At 42.7% G+C, this 22,731-nt stretch overlaps 1 protein-coding gene across 5 annotated transcripts in view; it reads right to left on the bottom strand.

Annotated features, from left to right (window-relative positions):
• Positions 1–22,731, bottom strand: part of PCBP3 (poly(rC) binding protein 3) — a 92,256-nt gene that overhangs the window by 3,418 nt on the left and 66,107 nt on the right. For all 5 annotated transcript variants that reach the window (XM_050916564.1, XM_050916566.1, XM_050916568.1 and 2 more), the window contains 2 exons: positions 18,227–18,279; positions 527–696 (listed from right to left, as the gene is read on the bottom strand). In XM_050916564.1, coding sequence (XP_050772521.1) covers positions 527–696; positions 18,227–18,279 — 223 coding nt within the window. The remainder of the gene's footprint in view (positions 1–526; positions 697–18,226; positions 18,280–22,731) is intronic.

Below are 22,731 nucleotides of genomic sequence, written 5' to 3'. Positions count from 1 at the left end.
GCATTTTTTGTTCTTTATATTTTTGTCATGTGGCCCAAGGGACTAAATGATCTGTTTTCAAACAATGCCCTCTCCTCCAGAACAAATATCTTCCCACGTCCTGGCTGAGACCTTGCCATGCTTTTGAGGGAAAATAATATTACAGCCTAATTATAAACTCCTGCCAAGAAGGGTACAACTAGAGAGACGTTAACAGTCCCATAACTAGAGCAACACATAAGCTCTGGCCCTGAGTTCTAACACTGAGAAAATGGCTGAGTTGTCATTAGGAAGGTTTTCATGGGAGAAAGGCCCAAATCGATGATATAATATTCCCACTCACTTTGAATATCAACAAACAACAAAATTACCAGTGTGTTCACTTCATGCAGTGCCCTGAAACCTAATGAAATCACTCCCATGAAAGTAATGCTTGGAGTGTATGTTACTGTCTGAGTTTTGTATGACTTATTCAATTGGCCTCTCTCTTTACAGGGAGGTCATGAGACTGTGGTGGATGAATGTGGCCTTGATTAGCACATCTCACCTGGCGTTGATGAGGTACTGGGCAAGGCTGATGTTAGCTGGGGTTCCTGTGATGGTAATTTGACGTTCCGATGAGCCTTCTGTGGCATTGGCGATTTTGATCTGCGCTCCAGACATCTGTCGAATTTCATTGATTTTGGTCCCTTGGCGTCCGATTATGCAGCCTATTAGCTAAAAAAAAGTATGGAGGGAATTTCTTAAAGCAGATCCTCAGACAGTAACTTGCAGGATACAAGCATAATCACACGGTGAAGTTCTTAGGGGTTGTCAGACAACTCATCATTTCTGCTAAAGGATGTGAGTGACTTTAATGCTCATGAAGGCAAGAGACTAAAAGCACTGGTTTAAGCCATAGGTAATATGAGCAACTTCCTGCCCAAAGCTCTGCCATTGTAAGTTCATCCTGACCTGCAATAGCCTGGTGCTATTTCAGTCCTTTGGCTCTCTTGAGCAGAGGCTGCTGGTTGTAGTGAGATTATGCCAACTAGTGCTGAGGGCCAAGATATAGACACAGAGTACTGTGTCACCAAACTCATTTTCGGTTGTGTCCTCAGCTGGTTGGAACGTACCAAAGATGAAAGGCTATCTGCATTGTTAAAATAATGAGTTACTGAACTTCTGCCAAATCACCAAAGCCATCAACTGCTTCTGCCTTCTCCTTCTCTTTCTTTTAATAACACTTCGAATCAGCATGAACGGGTCTGTCCTGTCCCTGACACCCTCCTGGGTCAGTCTGCCTCTCCACATTGAGTCAATCTCATGATAAGCAGATCCTAGAGGTCTCGATCTAAACAGGTCTGAAGTGGCCTGAGCTCACAAAGGTGAATGTCAAAGAGAAGGTGGTGGTATTTATTTTTGTGCTAGTGAAAGATAGCAGGTTGACAGCCCTAGAGCCTGACGTTCTCTATTCCCAGAGAGGATACATTACAAACATATACTTCACATGGTTCCTCAGCCCTTTTCTGGAAAGGTTAGCTGCAGGTATGAGAAGGTCGGTCAGGTCTCCATTCCCATGCACTTGATAATGTCTCACATCAGACTGCCCTCAACGGTTAGGTGTTTACAAAAGGAATACCAGTCTACTTATGACAGCAGTGAGATCACAAACTTCCCTTGCATAGGCCCCCAGTGGAGAAATGTATCAACAGTAAGAGGAAAGAATAGATAAACAAAGTGAGGGGGAAAACTGAGAACCAGGAAAGTGAGAGGAGGATTTCTGAATGTTGCTGGGTTATTTTTCAAGAAAATCAAAACACTGCCAGAGTGGCTACTTTAAGGTACATGGAAGTAAGGAAAGCGTGTCTATCTCCAGAGCTTCTCCACTGTGTTCGAAGCAGTCAAAGAGAGCTAACTAACTTTGGGCCTGAGAAGTAGTGGTGCGGTATGCTAAGAAGATTTGCAGTGACCTGTTCACATTAAATATTCAGTTTTTCTGCCTTTCATCAATGGCATTCCCTCAGACATGGTGAATGACATGAGAAACAGACAGAGGGCAAGACTAGGAAACTCAAAATGGTGACACTTTACTTAAGCTCTGCTCACAATCCTGCAGTACCTGAATTTCATTGTTTCAGTGCTGAACATTTTAGCAGAAACAGTTAATGGCCTCACTGGGCTTCAGAGCTAATGCATCGTTGAGCTAATTAGGCATTGTTCACACCTGGTAAAGTGACTGCTGTAGCCTACCTGTAGATTTCACAGGACAACACTGTGTATATTCATTAGAGCTCTCAAGCAATTAAAAAAGGTAATAGAAATTAATAATACTTTTAAACAATAATAGAATACTATTTATTTAAATAATTTTGGATGTTTTCTACATTTTCAAATATATTGATTTCAATTACAAAACAGAATACAAATTGTACAGTACGCACTTTATATTTATTTTTATTGCAAATATTTGCATTGTAAAAAAAGAAAAGAAACTGTATTTTTCAATTCACCTAATACAAGTACGGTAGTGCAATATCTATCATGAAAGTTGAACTTAGAAATGTAGAACTATGTACAAAAAAACTGCATTCAAAAATAAAACAATGTAAAACTTTAGCACCTACAAGTCCACTCAGTCCTACTTCTTATTCAGCCAATTGTTCAGACAAACCAGTTTGATTCAATTTGCAGGAGATAATGCTGTTCGCTTCTTGTTTACAATGTCCCCTGAAAGTGAGAACAGGAGATTGCATGGCACTGTTGTAGCTGGCATTGCAAGATTTATGTGCCAGATGCGCTAAAGATTCATATGTCCCTTCATGCGTCAACCACTATTCCAGAAGATGTGTCTATGCTGATGATGGATTCTGCTTGATAACAATCCAAAGCAGTACACATGTTCATTTTCATAATCTGAGTCAGATGCCATCAGCAGACGGTTGATTTTCTTTTTGGTGGTTAAGGTTTTGTGGTTTCCCCATCAGCGTGTTGCTCTTTTAAGACTTCTGAAAGCACGCTCCACACCTCGTCCCTCTCAGATTTTGGACAGCACTTCAGATTCTTAAACCTTAGGTAAAGTGCTGTAGCTATTTTTAGAACTCTCGCATTGGTATCTTCTTTGAGTTTTGTCAAAACTGCTGTGAAAGTTCTTGAAACAAACATGTATTGGGCCATCATGCGACACCACTATAACATGAAATGTAGGGCAGAATGCAGGTAAAACAGAGCAGAGCACATACAATTCTCCCCCAAGAAGTTCAGTCACAAATTTAATTAATGCATTTTTTTTTAGTGAGCATCATCAGCATGGAAGCACGTCCTCTGGAATGGTGGTCAAAGCATGAAGGGGCATATGAATGTTTAGCATATCTGGCACATAAATACCTTGCAATGCCGGCTACGAAAGTGCCATGCAAACACCTGTTCTCATTTTCAGGTGACATTGTAAATAAGCAGCAAGTAGCAGGGAGGAGAGATAGCTCAGTAGTTTAAGCATTGGCTTGCTAAATCCACAGCTGTGAGCTCACTCCTTGAAGGGGCTGTCTGGGAATTGGTCCTGCTTTGAGCAGGGGGTTAGACTAGATGGTCTCCTGAGGTCCCTCCTAACCCTGGTATTCTATGATTATCTCCTGTAAACATAAACAAGCTTGTTTGTTTAAGTGATTGGGGTAGCCTTGTAGGCTCTAAAAGTTTTACATTGTTTCATTTCTGAGTGCAGTTACATAACGAAAAACAATTCTACATCTGTAAGTTGCATGTTCATGATAAAGTGATTGCACTACAGAACTTGTATGAGGCAAATTGAAAAATACTATTTCTTTTCTTTATCATTTTTACAGTGCAAATAATAATAGTAAGTGGACACTGTACTCTTTGTATTCTGTGTTGAATACAGAACTGAAATCAATATATTTGAAAATGTAGAAAAAATCTAAAAATATTTAATAAATTTCAATTGGTATTCTACTGTTTAATAGTGCGACTACTTTTTTTGAGTTAATTAGGTGAATTTACTGTGATTAACAGACAGCCCTAATATTCATATTTAGAAAGTTAACCTTATAACTATGAGGACTGAACACTTTTTAAAGCTGAAGTGCTGGTACAGTATTTCACTATGTCTCAGTTCCACCTGAACGCTGAATGCAAACACTGACTCATTCATTGACAGCAAAGTTAATTCTAGCCTGCAGGTGGTTCACTGTGCCTGCAGGAAGGGAGATCAGCAGTTGAGGTATAGGTGGCACGGCTTTCCACAGAATGAAAGGATTTTCCTTACAATATAACCCCACTCTGGAATTTTGATCTAGTCCTGTATAAATAATCCAGTACTGGATGCAATTACCAGGTCAACCACAAAGTTCTGAACATAAAGCTTCGATGTGTTATGATGCAGCTTGGAATCTGCAGTATTTGAAGAAAAATGCAAATATCCCCCTCCTAGTCACCTGAGAGTGCAGAGTCTAGCTCATTTCCAGCTGAATGGCACTAATACATTTCTCACTAACACCACCCCTATTTTTTCCTATTGGAAATTTGTAGTCAAATTCAGAGTCAATTGCTTCAGATGCAGAGTCCAGTAAGGTCAGAGGTAAGAGATGTCCCCCGTTACTGGGTGGGTATGCTGCTGTTCTAAATGTTATCAGTTCTCAGTCCAGGAGTATTTGCTCAAAGCACGTTCAACCCCTGAGCCTCTTCAGGACGAACACCAATAATCGTGCTGAAGATGTCAATAGTGTGTACACTGACTTGGTAAAATGAGTCTTAATCAATTAATGATGGAACAAAGTTCTCCCACCTCATTCCAGTTAGGACCTGAAGTTAGAATTAATGGAGCTCCTGGATTTTATCCACTCACAGTTTCCCTTCATACCCAGCCAAGCTGAAACTGCTCAGCAGAGTCATACAGTTAGAAGAAAACAGGTAGGTCACTTACCACTGGAGTCTTTTTCCCTCTTCAGCAGGATCCTTAGGACTAGTGTCCCACCAGGAGGTGAGGTGACACATTTTCAGCAGTTCTCAATAATAACTCCTACCCCCCTTCCCCAGTTTCCTCTCTCTCTCACTTTATGTGCATGGGAATCAAAAACAGACTATGACACTGAGCAACCCAACAGACTCTCCAATACAAATCTCAAGAAAAATGGGGCTAGAGCCTCAGCTAGTGAAAATTGACGTAGCTTCGCTGATTTCAACAGGACTTAAGCACAAGCTTAAAGTTAAGCTTGAGCTTATGTCCTTTGCTGACTTGGGGTCAAAGTAGACAAAGTTGTTACAGGGAAACTCATCTATTTAAAAATATGCTTATCTTAAAGATTAAGAAATCAGATTTTACCTTATACCAATTTTTAAGCCTCAATTTTCCAAATGGGCCCAACGAGGGCCTCTAAGATTTGCACTCCCTGCAGAGGTGAAAGTGGGCTGGTATGGGCCAGTACGGAGTACCAGTAAGAAGTGGCCACTGGTACAGAGCCGTACACAGCTGACTTTTAACGTCACTGCCCCTTTTGCCCCTCCCCATCCTACAAGGCCACCAAGGGGGGGGGCAAAAGGGACAGGTGCCCCGGGGCCCAGCAATTTAAACCTTTAAATCGCCGCTGGAGCCCCGGGCGGCGCAGGCCAGCTAATGCAGAAGGGCTGGCTGAGGGAGGCTGACCCCAAGCCCCACCCTTTCCACCCTAGGCCCCGTCCCTTCCGCCTGAGGCTGGGCCCCTGTACCAGTAAGACTTTTATGCTACATTCTCCCCTGACTCCCTGTCATTTGTGTGTGCAAATTATAGTATTTGCAAGAGCCAACAGGACTTGTGTGTACAAATCAATTAGCTGTCTAACTACTTGATTCGATGTATGTCAGTCTCATTTGTGGGTGCACATTCTATTTGGGCATGCAATTTAAGTTCACTTCCAGGAAATTTGCCTTGAAATTCTGTATTTCATTCAAATGGCAGCTGTGCTCCCTCTGTCAAAATCTGTACAACTGGTGACAGCTTCTTATCTGAATGTTTATTCTTCTTTGATCACATTGAAGACACATTAATAGAGCTTACAATGATTTGCCCTACTTTGAAATTAGATTTAGTATATGAATGCCGCTTCTATTACAGTGCAGATTTCCTCTTATTGCCGACTTCTCAGTAAGTGGAGGAGAATGGCTGCTGAGGGAGGATGATTAGGAAAGGGAATCCTCACTGGTAACCTATGTTATATCTCCTTCTTCTTCTGTGGTCCTATAGTACATAATACTAGCATTACCAATGGAGCAATATGAAGTGGCGGTAAGTGAAGAAGGTAAACAGAGTTATCCTAGTGAGAGACGGCAGCACAGAGACCATTAGGCCACTAGAATTCCTCTTTAAAATCTCACAGGAGGCTCGGCCACCAAAGAAATGCTTCCTAGCTCGGAACACTAGGAGCCAACCATAGAGATAATTATAACATCACTCCATACAAAATCATTCATCTAACAGGATGGGTTACCATATCCTGGAATGCAGAGACTCTGAAAAGGACATGAAGTCCTGGTGGAAAACCTGCTGGTGTGGAAAACCTGTGTGATGCTGCAAAAAGGGCAAACATGATTCTACGAAATATAAGCAGAAGAACATCAAACAGCAGTACGGAGTTGAGACTATTACTGGATACTGTGTCCAGTTCTGTCATCCACACTTTAGAAAGTATATTGACCATGTAGAAATGGTTCAGAAAGAATACAAGAATGATGTGAGATCTGGAAAAGCTGCCTTATAGTGAGTGACTAGAGGAGCTCAGTCTATTTCGTTCATCCAAGAGAAGGTTAAGAGGTGGCTTGGATCATGGTCTATAAGTACATCCATGAGGAGAAAGATCTGACCATAGAGGACTCTTTAATCTACTAAGAGACAAAGACATAACAATGGCTGGAAACTGAAAGTAGACCAACTCAGACTAGGGACAAGGCAATACTTTTTAACAGTGAGGGTAATTGCCATTGGAACAATGTACCAATGGATGTGATGCATTGTCCATCATTTGAAGTATTTAAATTGAGATTGGATGTCTCTCTAAAGGATCTGTTCTAGCTCAACCACAAGTTACTAGGTCTTATGCAGAAATCACAGGGTGACTTTCTCTGGCCTGTGTAACACAGAACCTCAGACTAGATGATCCTGCCAGCCTTAAAATAAAAAACTGCTAATCTCCAAGCACTACTGGAGAACATATATACCCCCAAAAAGGCCCAATCCCACAACTGAGAAGGAAGACTGGGCTGGGTAAAAAAAATGACCTAGTTTAGAGGGGAAGTGAAGGGAGCTATAAAAAATTTTTAAAATAATATATAACAAATGGAAGAAAGGGGAACTTGATAGTAATGAATATAAATCAGCAGTTATAAATTTTCTACAACTCTTAAGGGAAGCAAAGGAACACAAGGAAAAGTCTATGGCCAGTATAGTTCAGGCCAATAAGAAAGAGTTTTTCAAATAGGAACAAAAAGAATCCTAACAATAGTATTGGTCCTTTACCAGATGGAAATGGTAGAATTGTCAGTAGTAATGCAGATAAGGCAGAGGTTCAATAAAATATTTCTGTTCCTTATTTGGAGAAAAAACAGATTATAAAGTCTGATCGTATGGTGATGATAGCACTCTTTCCATTCCATTAGTATCCCTGGAGGATGTTAAACAAAACTACTAAAGTGAAACATTTTAAAATCAGCAGGTTCATATAACTTGCACCCATGAGTTTTAAAAGAGCTGGCTGAGGAGCTCGCTGGACTATTGATATTGATTTTCAATAAGTCTTGGATCACCAGAAGACTGGAAGAAAGCTAATGTCGTGCCAATATTTAAAAAGGATGAATGGTGTGATCCAGGTAATCAGTCATCTGAGAGATAATGGAGTGGCTGATATGGGACTCGGTTAATAAAGAATTAAAGGAGGAGACTGTAGTTAATGCAAATCAACATGGATTTACGGAAAATAGATCCTGTCAGACTAGCCTCATATCTTTTTTGATGAGATTACAAGTTTGGTTGATAAGGGTAATAGTGTTAATGTAAGATATTTTGGCTTCTGTCAGGCATTTGGCTTGGTATCACATGACATTTTGATTGGTATAAAACGAATATGGGATGCATTACATGGATTTCAAAGCTGGATACTGTAAATGAGAAATAGTCATTGAGTGGGTCTGTTTCCAGTGGGATACCACAGAGATCAGTTCTTGACCCTGTGCTATTTAGCCTCTTTATCAAGCAACTCGAAGAAAACATAGAATCATCACTGATAAAGTTTGCAGATGACAAAAAACTCGGGGGACGGGTAAATAATGAAGAGGACAGGTCACTGACACAGTGATCTGGATCACCTGGTAAACTGGGCACAAGTGAACACTATGTGTTTTAATATGGCTAAATGTAAACATGTACATCTAGGAACAAAAAATGTAGGACACACTTACAGGATGGGAGACTATCCTGGGAAGCGGAGACTCTGAAAAGGATATGGGGGTCGCGGTAGATAATCAGCTGAACATGAGCTTCCAATGTGATGCTGTGGCCAAAAGGACTAATGCAATCCTTGGATGCATAAACAGGGGAATCTCGACCAGGAGTAGAGAGGATACCTTACTTCTGTATTGGCACTGGTGCGACCACTGCTGCCATACTGTGTCCCCTTCTGGTGCCCACAATTCAACAAGGATGATGATAAAATGGAGAGGGTTCAGAGAAGAGCCACAAGAATGATGAAAATTTACTAAACCTTCCTTCTAGTGACAAATTTCAGGAGCTCAATCTATTCAGCTTAACAAAGAGAAGGTTAAGGGGTGACCTGATCACAGTCTACAAGTATCTGCACGTAGGAAAATATTTAATAATGGGCTCTTCAATCTAGCAGAGAAAAGGTCTAACACAACCCAATGGCTGGAAGCTGAAGCGAGACAAATTCACACTGCAAATAAAGCACAAAGCTTTGACTGTGAGGGTAATTAACCATTGGAACAACTTACCAAGGATCGTGGTGGATTCTCTGTCACAGGCCATTTTAAAATCAAGATCGACTGTTTTTCTCAAGGTCTGTCCTAGGAATTATATTGGGGAAGTTCTCTGGCCTCTGCTATACACAACAGGTCAAACTAGATGATAATAACAGTCCCTTCTGGCCTTGGAATCTATGACCTTAAAGATGTTCTGCTCCTCCAACATATTTGTCAAGAACCTTGAAGCTTTCACTCAGGCATTCACTCAGGCCAGGGCTTTATAAAGCCGCGCACAAGCGACCAGGGAGCTTTGCGAACAGGGGCTGCTAACAGGGAGTTTCGCAAGGGAGTTTGGAAGAGGAGAAGGAAGGGAGCGGGGGTCCCTTCTTGGTCCTATCCGTGACCTGTTAGTCCCCTGAAAACCTTTAAACCAAACTACATCCAAAACCTTTCTCTTTAAAGCAGAGCAGAGCAGACAGGGAGCTGCAGACAGGGGATTCTGAGAGGGAGTTTGACAGAGGGTGGCTTACGATGGTTAGGAAGACCTGCAACACCTGTGGCAGCACTGCTTCTGTCTCCTCCACCTGCGCCTGTAGCCAGACAGAGCACCAGAGCATGGATGCTTCTACCCAGATACTGGTGTGGTCTTCCAAAGACTGTAACTTGCAATTTCCACTTACTGATATCCAGGCTGTGGGGGAGGGGGCATCCAATGTGAAAGGTGCCTACTGGTGGAATCTCTCAGGCAGCAGGTGGGAGAGCTACAGGAGGAGGTGGCTAGGTTGAGGAGCATCCATATCCACAAGCAATTCCTGGACAGCATCCATGTGGAGACAGCTGAGGTAGCTGTCCCAGTTCACAGGACTGCTGACACACCACTGGTGGAGGAGGAGATGGCTCAGGGTGGACACAGCCAGCTGGTTACTTCTGCAGCGGGCAGTGCTCCACCCCTGCTGCGAAACCTCCTGCCATGGTAATAGGTAACCGTTATGCTCTTCTTGATACAGGAGAGAAGAAATCACCCCCTACAGTAAAGGGGGAGAAGCCTCGTACCCCTAAGGCTGGGAGGTCTGCTGCCACCACTGAAAATAGGAAAGGTAGGGTAGTGGTGGTCAGAGACTCTCTGCTGAGGGGGACAGAGGCGCCCATCTGTCGCCCTGACGGTTCATCCCAGGAGGTATGCTGCCTGCCAGGGGCCCGTATCCGAGATGTTACAGAGGCATTGTCGAGCATTATCCAGCCTTCTGACTACTACCCCATGCTACTCATCCATGTGGGCACAAATGATACTGTGAGGTGTGACGCTGAGCAGATCAAGAGTGACTACAGGGCTCTGGGAGTACGGGCGAAGGAGTTTGGAGCACAGGTGGTATTCTCTTCAATTCTTCCTGTCAAAGGTAGGGGCCCGGGCAGAGACAGATGCATCATGGAGGTGAATGCCTGGCTGCGAAGATGGTGTCACCAGGAAGGTTTGGGCTTCCTCAACCACGGGATGCTATTCGAGGAAGGACTGCTAGGCAAAGATGGCGTTCACCTTTCGAGGAAAGACCCTATTTGCACACAGACTGGCTAACCTAGTGAGGAGGGCTTTAAACTAGGTTCGACGGAGACAGGTGAGCAAAGCCCACAGGTAAGTGGGGAACATGAAGACCTGGGAGATGGGTCGGAAACAAGAGGGAGCACGGGCTATAATGGCAGAGAGAAAGGAGGGTCAGGGCAAAACTGGGAGGCAAGATCAAACCAGTATCTTAGATGCCTATATACAAATGTGAGAAGCATGGGTAATAAGCAGGAAGAACTGGAAGTGCTAATAAATAAATACAACTATGACATTGTTGGCATTACTGAAACTTGGTGGGATAATACACATGATTGGAATGTTGGTGTGGATGGGTATAGTTTGCTCAGGAAGGATAGACAGGGGAGAAAGGGAGGAGGTGTTGCCTTATATATTAAAAATGTACACACTTGGACTGAGGTGGAGATGGATATAGGAGACGGAAGTGTTGAGAGTCTCTAGGTTAGGATAAAAGGGGTAAAAAACACGGGTGATGTCGTGCTGGGAGTCTATTACAGGCCACCTAACCAGGTGGAAGAGGTGGATGAGGCTTTTTTTAAACAACTAACAAAATCATCCAAAGCCCAAGATTTGGTGGTGAAGGGGGACTTCAACTATCCAGATATATGTTGGGAAAATATATTGGGGCACAGACTATCCAATAAGTTCCTGGACTGCATTGCAGACAACTTTTTATTTCAGAAGGTTGAAAAAGCTACTAGGGGGGAAGCTGTTTTGGACTTGATTTTAACAAACAGGGAGGAACTCGTTGAGAATTTGAAAGTAGAAGGAAGCTTGGGTGAAAGTGATCATGAAATCATAGAGTTTGCAATTCTTAGGAAGGGTAGAAGGGAGTACAGCAAAATAGAGACAATGGATTTCAGGAAGGCGGATTTTGGTAAGCTCAGAGAGCTGATAGGTAAGGTCCCATGGGAATCAAGACTGAGGGGAAAAACAACTGAGGAGAGTTGGCAGTTTTTCAAAGGGACATTATTAAGGGCCCAAAAGCAAGCTATTCCGATGGGTAGGAAAGATAGAAAATGTGGCAAAAGACCACCTTGGCTTAACCACGAGAACTTGCATGACCTACAAAATAAAAAGGAGTCATATAAAAAATGGAAACTAGGTCAGATTACAAAGCATGATTATAGGCAAAAACAACACAGGAATGCAGGGGCAAGATTAGAAAGGCAAAGGCACAATGTGAGCTCAAACTAGCTATGGGAATAAAGGGAAACAAGAAGACTTTTTATCAATACATTAGAAGCAAGAGAAAGACCAAGGACAGGGTAGGCCCACTGCTCAGTGAGGAGGGAGAAACAGTAACAGGAAACTTGGAAATGGCAGAGATGCTTAATGACTTCTTTGTTTCGGTCTTCACTGAGAAGTCTGAAGGAATGTCTGACAAAGTGAATGCTTATGGGAAGAGGGTAGGTTTAGAAGATAAAATAAAAAAGAGCAAGTTAAAAATCACTTAGAAAAGTTAGATGCCTGCAAGTTACCAGAGCCTGATGAAATGCATCCTAGAATACTCAAGGTGTTAATAGAGGAGGTATCTGAGCCTCTAGCTATTATCTTTGGAAAGTCATGGGAGACGGGAGAGATTCAAGAAGACTGGAAAAGGGCAAATATAGTGCCCATCTATAAAAAGGGAAATAAAAACAACCCAGGAAACTACATATCAGTTAGTTTAACTTCTGTGCCAGGGAAGATAATGGAGCAAGTAATTAAAGAAATCATCTGCAAACACTTGGAAGGTGGTAAGGTGATAGGGAATAGCCAGCATGGATTTGTAAAGAACAAATCATGTCAAACCAATCTAATAGCTTTCTTTGATAGGATAATGAGTCTTGTGGATAAGGGAGAAGCGGTGGATGTGGTATACCTAGACTTTAGTAATTCATTTGATACGGTTTCTCATGATATTCTTATCGATAAACTAGGCAAATACAATTTAGATGGGGCTACTAATAAGGTGGGTGCATAACTGCCTGGATAACCATACTCAGAGAGTAGTTATTAACGGCTCCCAATCCTGCTGGAAAGGTATAAGAAGTGGGGTTCCGCAGGGGTCTGTTTTGGGACCAGCTCTGTTCAATATCTTCATCAACGACTTAGATGTTGGCATAGAAAGTATGCTTATCAAGTTTGCAGATGACACCAAACTGGGAGGGATTGCAACTGCTTTGGAGGACAGGGTCAAAATTCAAAATGATCTAGACAAATTGGAGAAATGGTCTGAGGTAAACCGGATGAAATTCAATAAAGACAAATGCAAAGTGCTCCACTTAGGAAGGAACAATCAGTTTCACACATACAGAATGGGAAGAGACTGTCTAGGAAGAAGTATGGCAGAAAGAGATCTAGGGGTCATAGTGGACCACAAGCTTAATATGAGTCAAGAGTGTGATACTGTTGCAAAAAAAGCAAACGTGATTCTGGGATGCACTAACAGGTGTGTTGTAAACGAGACACGAGAAGTCATTCTTCCACTCTACTCTGCACTGGTTAGGCCTCAACTGGAGTATTGTGTCCAGTTCTGGGCACTGCATTTCAAGAAAGATGTGGAGAAATTGGAGAGCGTCCAGAGAAGAGCAACAAGAATGATTAAAGGTCTTGAGAACATGACCTATGAAGGAAGGCTGAAAGAATTGGGTTTGTTTAGTTTGGAAAAGAGAAGACTGAGAGGGGACATGATAGCAGTTTTCAGGTATCTAAAAGGGTGTCATCAGGAGGAGGGAGAAAACTTGTTCACCTTAGCCTCTAATGATCGAACGAGAAGCAATGGGCTTAAACTGCAGCAAGGGAGATTTAGGTTGGACATTAGGAAAAAGTTCCTAACTGTCAGGGTGGTTAAACACTAGAATAAATTGCCTAGAGAGGTTGTGGAATCTCCATCTCTGGAGATATTTAAGAGTAGGTCAGATAAATGTCTATCAGGGATGGTCTAGACAGTATTTGGTCCTGCCATGAGGGCAGGGGACTGGACTCGATGACCTCTCGAGGTCCCTTCCAGTCCTAGAGTCTATGAATCTATGAATCTATAAGCTTCTGTCTCAGTCCTGACTGGAGATAGATGTTACATATCCAAAAGAAATGCAGGATTGACCTGATATACAGGAACAAAGAACCGTAATTCAGAGGCCAAGTTTCAGGGCTGATATTTTAAGCTTGTAAAATTGAAGTGTGCACAGGATCGGCGCTAGGGGTTTGAGCGCCCTAGGTGGACGGGAATTTCGCCGCCCGCGCTGGTCCTGTGGCTCCGGTGGAGCTGCTGCAATGGTGCCTGCGGAGGGTCTGGTGCTCCATGGCTCCAGTGGAGCTGCTGCAGTGATGCCTGCGGGAGGTCCACCGGAGCCGCGCGAGCAACCGACCATCTGCAGGCACGACTGCGGCAGCTCCACCGGAGCCGCGGACCAGCGGACCCTCTGCAGGCACCACTGCGGCAGCTCCACCGGAGCCGCCTGCCGCCCCCTCCGGCAAAACAGTGCCCACCATTTATTCTGGCACCCTAGGCGATTGCCTAGGCTGCCTAAATGGTAGCGCCGACCCTGAGTGTGCATGAAAAAGGTCTTTTGCATATGTGGCTGCAAAGCTTAGCTTGCTTTCATATTAGAAGAGTTGTCAGCCAGCCATGAAGCACCAAGGACAATGGTGTTTCTTTCATTCAGGTCTGGTATATTAAACGCTTTTGCAAAAACCCAGGAGGTGATGGGGAGTGTTTGTTGACTGCTTCTGTGTTCTGCCACAACTGAAGATTTCCTGTGTTTTTTGCCTGAAAAGAATCAAATTGAGATGGAAGCCTCTTGATTTGGAGATTTCAAAATGTTCTGATTTTAAAATAATGTTTTGATAAGCAGAGCAGTTCTGAAATCAACCTTCTAGGATCAAAGAAAATACTTCACACCCTGGCACTCCCTTGACTCTCCCTACCCTGCCTAACACAGTTGACAAGGAACGCTCACGAGTGTATTGAATCATGATTAGTCAAACAGAATTTCCAAACCCTAGGGCATGGATCCTTTGACTTCTGGCACTGATTCCTTCTGTAATACAAGGAAAGCTATTCTACATCTGCTAAAAAGAGTTGTCAGGCTATTTGCCTTACGATATGGAAGGGCATGTGAGCCCTTTTTCTCCAGGTGAAGATAAATTAGAGGATTTGAAAGCTTTCAAAACAGACTTCTTTATTTTCTTGGTCAAAATTATTTTGGTCACCAAGAGGTAAAGACAAAAAGATATTTTAGCATCCTGGATGAAAAAGCAGCTGTAGATATTCAGCATGCTGTCAATGTCTGACAAAAGCTGTGTGAGAACAAATTTAGTTTCTAGTGATTGCAAGTCTGTCATAAACAGATAAGTAAGAGTTAATATAACAAAAGTGCTTCATATCTCTTTTGCCTGTAAAGGGTTAACAAGATCAGGGAGCCTGGCTGTCACCTGACCAGAGGACCAATCAGGGGACAGGATACTTTCAAATCTTGAGGGAGGGAAGTTTGTGTGTGTGCTGTTAGTGTTTGGTGGTTGTTCACTCTGGGTTCTGAGAGTGACCAGACGTGCAACCAGGTTTCTCTCCAATATCTCCGATATAGGTTCTTATAAGTTCAGAATAGTGAGTACTAGGTGATAAGGCGAGTTAGGCTTATGTTTGTTTTCTTTATTTGCAAATGTGTATTTGGCTGGAAGGAGTTCAAATGTGTATTGGGCTGGAAGGATTTTAATTTGTACTTGTATACTTAGGCTGGGAGGGTATTCCCAGTGTCTGTAGCTGAAAGACCCTGTAACATATTCCATTTTAAATTTACAAAGATAATTTTTACTGTTTTTTCTTTCTTTAATTAAAAGCTTTTCTTGTTTAAGAACCTGATTGTTTTCTTATTCTGGTGTGAGACCCCAGGGGACAGGGTCTGGATCCACCAGGGAATTGGTGGGGAGAAAAGAGGGAAGAGGGAGAGAGAGGTTATTTTCTCTCTGTGTTAGGATTATTGTCTCTCTTTCAGGGAAAGTCTGGGAGGGGGAAAGAGAAGGAGGGAGGAAGGTGAATTTTCCTCTCTGTTTTAAGATTCAAGGAGTTTGAATCACAGTGATCTTCCAGGATAACCCAGGGAGGGGAAGCCTGGGAGAGGCAATGGTAAGGGAAAGTGTTTACTTTCCTTGTGTTAAGATCCAGAGGGACTGGGTCTTGGGGGTCCCTGGGCAAGGTTTTGGGGGGACCAGAGTGTACCAGACACTGGAATTCCTGGTTGGTGGCAGCGCTACAAGTACTAAGCTGGTAACTGAGCTTAGAGGAATTCATGCTGGTACCCCATCATTGGACGCTAAGGTTCAGAGTGGAGAATTATACCATGACAAAGTCCCAAGTCATTGAAGTAATATATAGTAGTTTATACATCATCTTCACAGAGAGCAATAATTTATCAGAGACTAGAGCCTTCTGCAAATTGTTGCTCCAATCTTCACAAAAATGCTTTAAGAATCTCTACATTCACATTTCCAATACCAAGATGACCCAATTATCCGAACCTTTGGGAATCAAGGCACAGTAAAGCACCTAACTGCCCAAGAGGATTTTTCTAAGAACATAAGAACAGCCATACTGGGTCCATCTAGCTCAGTGTCCTATCTTCTAACAGTGGCCAATGCCAGGTGCTTCAGAGGGAATGAACAAAACAGGAAATTATTGAGCGATCTATTCCCTGTCATCCAGTCCCAGCTTCTGGCAGTTAGAGGTTTAGGGACATCCAGAGCCTGGGGTTGCGTCCCTGACCATCTTTGCTAATAGCCATTGATGGACCCATCCTCCATGAACTTATCCAGTTCTTTTTTTAACCCAGTTATCTGGCCTTCACAACATCCCTGGCAACTAGTTCCACAGGTTGACTGTGCGTTGTGTGAAGTACTGCCTTATGTTAGTGTTAATCCCCCTGCCTATTAATTTAATTTGTGTGTTATGTGAAGAGGTAAATAACATTTCCCTATTCACTTTCTTCCCACCGTTCACGATTTTGTAGACTGACCATATCCCTCCTTAGCGGTCTCTTTTCTAAGATTAAAAAGACTCAGATGGTTTATCTCCTCTTACAGGGAAGCTGTTCCATACCCCTAAATCATTTTGTTGCTCTTCTCTGTACCTTTTCCATTTCTAATGTATCCTTCTTGAGATGGGGTGACCAGAACTGCACACAATATTCAAGGTGTGGGCGCATCATAGATTTATAGAGTGGCATTATGATATTATCTGTCTTACCTAGCCCTCTCCTAGCTTTTTTGACTGCTGCTGCACACTGAGTGGATGTTTTCAGAGAATGAACAACAAGGACTTCAAGATCTTTTTCTTAAGTGGTAACACCAAATTTAGACCCCATCACTTTATATGTGTAATTGGAATTATGTTTTCCAATGTGCATTGCTATGCACTTATCAGCATTGAATTTCAGGTGCCATTTTATTGCCTAGTCACTAGTTTTATCAGATCCCTTTGCAACTCTTCACAGTCTGCTTTGGACTTCACTATCTAGAACAATTTTGTATCATCTGCAAATTTGCCACATCACTCTTTGCCTCTTTTTCCAGAGGTGAACGAGAGGAATAAGAGTAGCTTGGAAAGTGTCCTGTGACTAGCTGTGTCATCTATGTTAGCCTCCAGCCTACTCATAGCGGAAGCTTGCCAAGGTGCAAAAGGCTTTGAGAATTTTCAGCTTCCCTGATCCTGGGCTGCCTGGGGTCCAAAATGCCCTGGACGGCATGTACAGCAGCCTCAGGGCTGCTTTAAAATATGCTGCCTCCAGTGGTCCCACGGAAACCAGTGTGACAATCCAGGATCAATGAAGTGCCATGTGCTGTCTCTTTCATCCCTGTCCCTAATACTCTTCAACTTTTCAGTAGCATACAGCAGGCTATGCCCATGCAGCTCCACCTGAGAATTCCCCTTGAAATCCTTAGATTTTCCATTGGGACAGATTTGTGCCTCAGCTGGGGCTGAGTCTAGCCCTTAAATGCTTCATTTCTGTCAATATTTGAGCATGTGAGTTTGACATTTACTTTATACTAACATACCAGTAACACTCGATAGCTCAGATGCTGTCAGAACAACCATGGGTACGTGCACCCATAGGCAATCTGCATGAATATTTACAAAAATATCCATTCTATTTCCCTGCACCTGCTGAGGAACTTCGATTGTCTCATACTCTTCCTCCACACACCTGCCAATTTTTTCCTAAATTGGGATTTTCCTTTCTCTGTACAATCAAGATTAAAATATAGTTAATCCCTTTCCAGATCTTCTTACAATAAATTAAACATATTGAACTGGCACTCAGCAGAGAGAACAAGGATTGAGTGGGCAGCTACATCACAGAGGTCCACATGGCTAAGGCGATTGGTGGGACAATGGAAAGAGTCTACTCCTGCTGTGTTGGTCATGAAATATTAGACGATTTCATTCTCTAGAGCTGTCAACCAGGCATATTTCATGAGCATTACATTCACTTTAAAGAAAAGACATAGTCATAGATTTTAAACTAGCAAAGACAAAAAAAAGTGGAGAGCCAGACTGACCCATTCTTAACAGTCTTTGTTTTTTTCTGTACATTAAGTCTAGTAATCATATTAAATGTTTTGACACACCACGGTCAAACCACATGGCTGGGCTCAATGAACTGGCTGCTATAAAGCTATGTAACTGATTTATTTGTAGCTTTCATATATATCCTGGTACAGAGAGCAGTCAAAGGTGCTATACTCACATCATTGGGAATGGTGAGTTCATGAGTACTGGCCGGGGGAGTGGCATCCAAACCTGAGCATATGCAAGGGAAAATGATTATAGCTTGCAGAGAAAGCGCTGTGTATTGCCTGGTATTTTACCAAAACAGCAGACATTACAAATGTTCCATACTCCTTCAGGGTCAGGAGGAAAGCGGACAACACAGACTGGTATAATGACAAGGAACAAAGAGTACTAACAACACTCCTGCAGCTGGTTACCACTGTTCTTCTGGGACCCTGAAACCTCCGAGTTGGTTCTCATTAGGAGGTTCACAGCTTCCAGTCTAAAAGCCAGTGACTGTAGGTGCCTTCCCATCACTTTGTCTTCCTTCCAAGAAACAAGGAGGAAGAGCTCCTTGCTACTGCCAGCTGGTCCATGCTTCCTTTCCTTTATTTTAACACTCAAACAATCCCTAGATTACTGTAAACCACCGTGCAAAATTACAGACCCACCTGGGAAATGCTGAAATAGGTTAAGCAAGCAACATTCTGTATTGCTTGAAGTCTGCCAATGAGAAATAAGAGATGCATTTTGTGTGGGGAAGTCTGTAAGTAAGCACTGGATAGTCAGAAATCACATGGCCCATAGCATATTAGAGGTAGTAAATGCTTTGTAGGATGAATGCTTTATCATCATGGTGATGACATCAAGGGGTAAGTAGTATACACACTACAAACCTCTTTGATCACATGATACAGTAGAATATGCTTAAGGAAACAGTCATGGAGAGGAGGTACAACATAGATCAAGAAGGTCTTTGTTAGGACATGTGGCAGTGCTACATCACATGATATCTATCACATTTCTGCATGTCCTTCTGGCAGCAGTGCTCACCAGTGGTTTACCAATGATATTGAAAGTGGAAGACTGTGTCACAATGACACAAAATATGACACATGAACTGACTAACTGTATTCAATACCCATCGTACTCTTCCACCATAGGAAGAGCAAGACATCCAGTTTTAGAGCCTGCATCATTGTTTAACCAGATAGAAACATGTGGTATCTAGTGATGGATATGTATAGAGACGTATATTTCCTTTCAGTTTCCCTAAAGAGATAAAGAACACTTCCATTAAGATGGAAAGTGGAGGACTCAGGGGACAAATCTCTGCAGCTTGAAATGTAATCAATCAGCATTTCATAATGTTCTCAGTACAGCACCAAGCATATGTCACCAGTAGTTTCTCTAAATAAACACCTTCACTCATTGCTGAAATAGTGACATTCATATCCCTATTTGCAGCACTGGAAGAGTGACGCTTTCTGGTAGCCAATGTGAATTTAGTTACTCACAAAAACTTTAATCATTATATAGAATAAACTACCAGAGAAGGAATTTAAGGCAAAGAATATAAATGAGTTCAAGAGACACCGAGGTTTGTGTCTGGAGAAATAGGGGATTAAGAGCGTGAAGAAAAGCACACGGAATAGAGAATTAAAATGAAACAAAAGAAAAGGCAGATGTGTTGAGGCCAGATGGCTTTCACTGTTGCTAAACTGCCTCATATTTTCTCATTTCTCCCAATTAACAGTGATTCATGCAATTACTTACAGTGTCGCTATGAAAAAACACAACAGCACTATTGAACTCTATCATGCAAGTCACAAAATGAAATGACCCCAGAATTGCTGCTGCATGTCCTGAGGTATTTTGAAGTTGCTCCAAAAGGAATATATAAACAATACAAGTAATGATCTAGCATTGCTATCCTTCAGTTCCACCAACATTTTCTGTACTGCTAAAGAGAATTCCCCATCTAATTTTGCTGATCACAATAGAGTACATTTAGAAAAGGAATGAACCAATCATAGATGCTGGAATTAGGGGTCCGGGCGGGGGGAGGGGTTGCCACACCACACCACCTGGCTTGAAGTGGTTTCCATTATATCCAGGGTTTACAGTTTGGTTCAGTGGCTCTCAGCACCCCACTGTACAAATTGTTCCACCACCCCTGGAACCAACAAGCTACATTTCTGTTGGTATCATTGTGTTTTAAGAATTCAAAACAGAACAACCATAGTTTACAATATTAAGTCCATAACAAAGATTGACACTGCATTAATAATACAATGAAGGGTGAATATATGGAAAATTTCTTAAAAGAAATGTGATGTGTTGCCATTTTCCTTAGCATGCCAGAGTTGACAGGATGCAAAGTACTTCTCACCAAGACTGAAATCTATGAACATATTGGAAAATAAAAGTTTACATTTAAATAAGCATTTCGGAGACTACTCCTGGAAATAACTCTGTCAAATTGCTTTGCTTTGCTAGAAGATATAGCACTTCCCATATATTACTGAATTTAGCCTCACAACCACCCCAGGAGGCCCGGTAAATGTTGTACCCATCCCCCAGAAGAAGAAACTGAAGGAAGGGTAAGGCCACAATTTTCAAACTTGGCTGCTCGAGGTTAGATACCGAAGGGTCCAGATTTTCAGAACTGATGAGCTCTCACTAGTCCCAGAAATTTCCAAGTGATTTGTTAAGAACCTCTCAGAATCTGGGCACTTATTTAAATATCTAACTATAGATTTAGTTGCCTAACCTTAGGCCCCCAAGTTTGAGTATTTTGGCCGAAATGACTAGTCTAAGGACACAAGACGGGAGGCGCAGAGCTGGGAATACAAGCCAGGTCTTCCAATTGCCAATCACGTGCCTTACCACAGGAACACCCATCCTGCCATGCATCCCTCTGTTGTGGGCACAAAGCAGCATTAGCCCTTGGCTGGGACACCAGCACAAGAGACTGTCACCACTAGCTCTCCCCTGGGTTTAATATTGGTTTTACAGCAGAGTAAGGACTTTACTGGTCAGCAGTAGGCTCCTAAATGCCAAGACTTAATGAAAAGCACTTCTCACCAGGCAGGCTTGCAGAGTAACCCACTCACTGAAATAGATGCAGCCTTCTTTTATATTACTCCATATTGTCACTAATACTCCCTTTCTGGGTTAACAAATCCACCCCCACGGTGATAACGGGAAGGGCAAATCATAGAGGCAAAATAATAGCTGATCCTAACCAATACTCAAATGGGACTGGGACCTCTGCTCAAGCCTGGATAAATTCCCTCCTCTCCGCCATTCCATCTCCCCCTTGCTCCCAGTTCTGATCCAATCCTGACCCCATAGATCCCTCTTCACAATGCCTATCTAGAACCTACTCCTCATTCACTCTGATGCTCTACATCCTCTCCCACATTGAACATTGGACGGTCCAGTAGGTCTTCTGGCTTCCTTGCTGGGTGCCACCCTAACTATCACATCCCATGGGCTGGAGTCTGGGTTGTCCCTGTTACTTGTACCTTAGAGTGCACCACACAGCAGTGATGGAAAATCCCAGAGTGCATGACCTTGAACTCTCTCGGAGTTCTCACATGCATTATGAGGTTCAATTTAGAAACCACTGGAATTCCACAGGAGACATTTTCTAAATCGATATGTTACACAGTTACAAAATTCATAGTGGGGGCGAGGCGAGGGGATGCTATGTCAGTATCCACGTCTGTCACGGAAGTTGTGGAAGTCATGGATTCTGCAATTTTCCATGACCTCTGTGACTTCTTTAGGGACCAGTGTGGCCGACCCCAGGGCTGCCCAAGCAGCTGGCAACGGGGTCAGCTGCTCAGGGGGCCCCCAGTACATCCACAACAGCCACTGCTGGAGTGGCCCGGGGCACAGCCACACAAGCTCCTTCTCCGGCAGCCCCAGGCAGCGGTCCCCAGCCAGCTAGTTGGCTGGAGCAGCCGCAGTTCGTTGGCCTGGACAGCTGGTGCCACTGGCCCCGGATGCCCCCCGCAACGGAATCCCTCCCCTGATCCCACTCCCTAGACACCCTCCAAGAAGTAGGCCCAGTGCAATATCCCCCTGTCCTCCCAAGATTTAATCACAGGCATTTTTAACATAAGTCATGGACAGGTCACGGGCCGTAAATTTTTTTTTTATTGCCTGTGACCTGTCCATGACTTTTACTAAAAATACAAGTCACTATACGTAAGGCTACGATTTAAACATAAGGCGAGATCTTCAGCTGACATAAATAGATGTGACTCCATTGGCTTCATTGGAGCTAAAGTGATTTACATGGGCTGAGGATATAGCCCATAAAATATGCCCATACTGCTTTAACAAAATGTACTTCCATTCCCCAACAAGAGATATTATAGTACAATAAGATCCCCAAAATTCCTTTCATTGGCATGAAGAATAAAATATTCACTGGAAAATACATTAACTTATTAGCACTAGGCCATATTATGAAATGATTATTTTGCAAATGTATATTTAAATTAAAGGTATTTTATGTTATGTGAATGTCAACAATATTTTTCAAGTGGTTAATTTCTTCTATCATTTACTCTCAAGGGCTAAAAACACCCTGTTCTGACTGCATTTAAGATATAAACAATCATTATTATTAAAGAAAGTCTGTGCTGGCATGTATTAGCTTCTTAGCCAATTGTCAGCGCAGAAAAT

The sequence above is a fragment of the Gopherus flavomarginatus genome, chromosome 10 (assembly GCF_025201925.1).
Source record: "Gopherus flavomarginatus isolate rGopFla2 chromosome 10, rGopFla2.mat.asm, whole genome shotgun sequence".
NCBI lineage: Eukaryota > Metazoa > Chordata > Testudines > Testudinidae > Gopherus > Gopherus flavomarginatus.
This window is presented reverse-complemented; position numbering and strand designations above follow the sequence as displayed.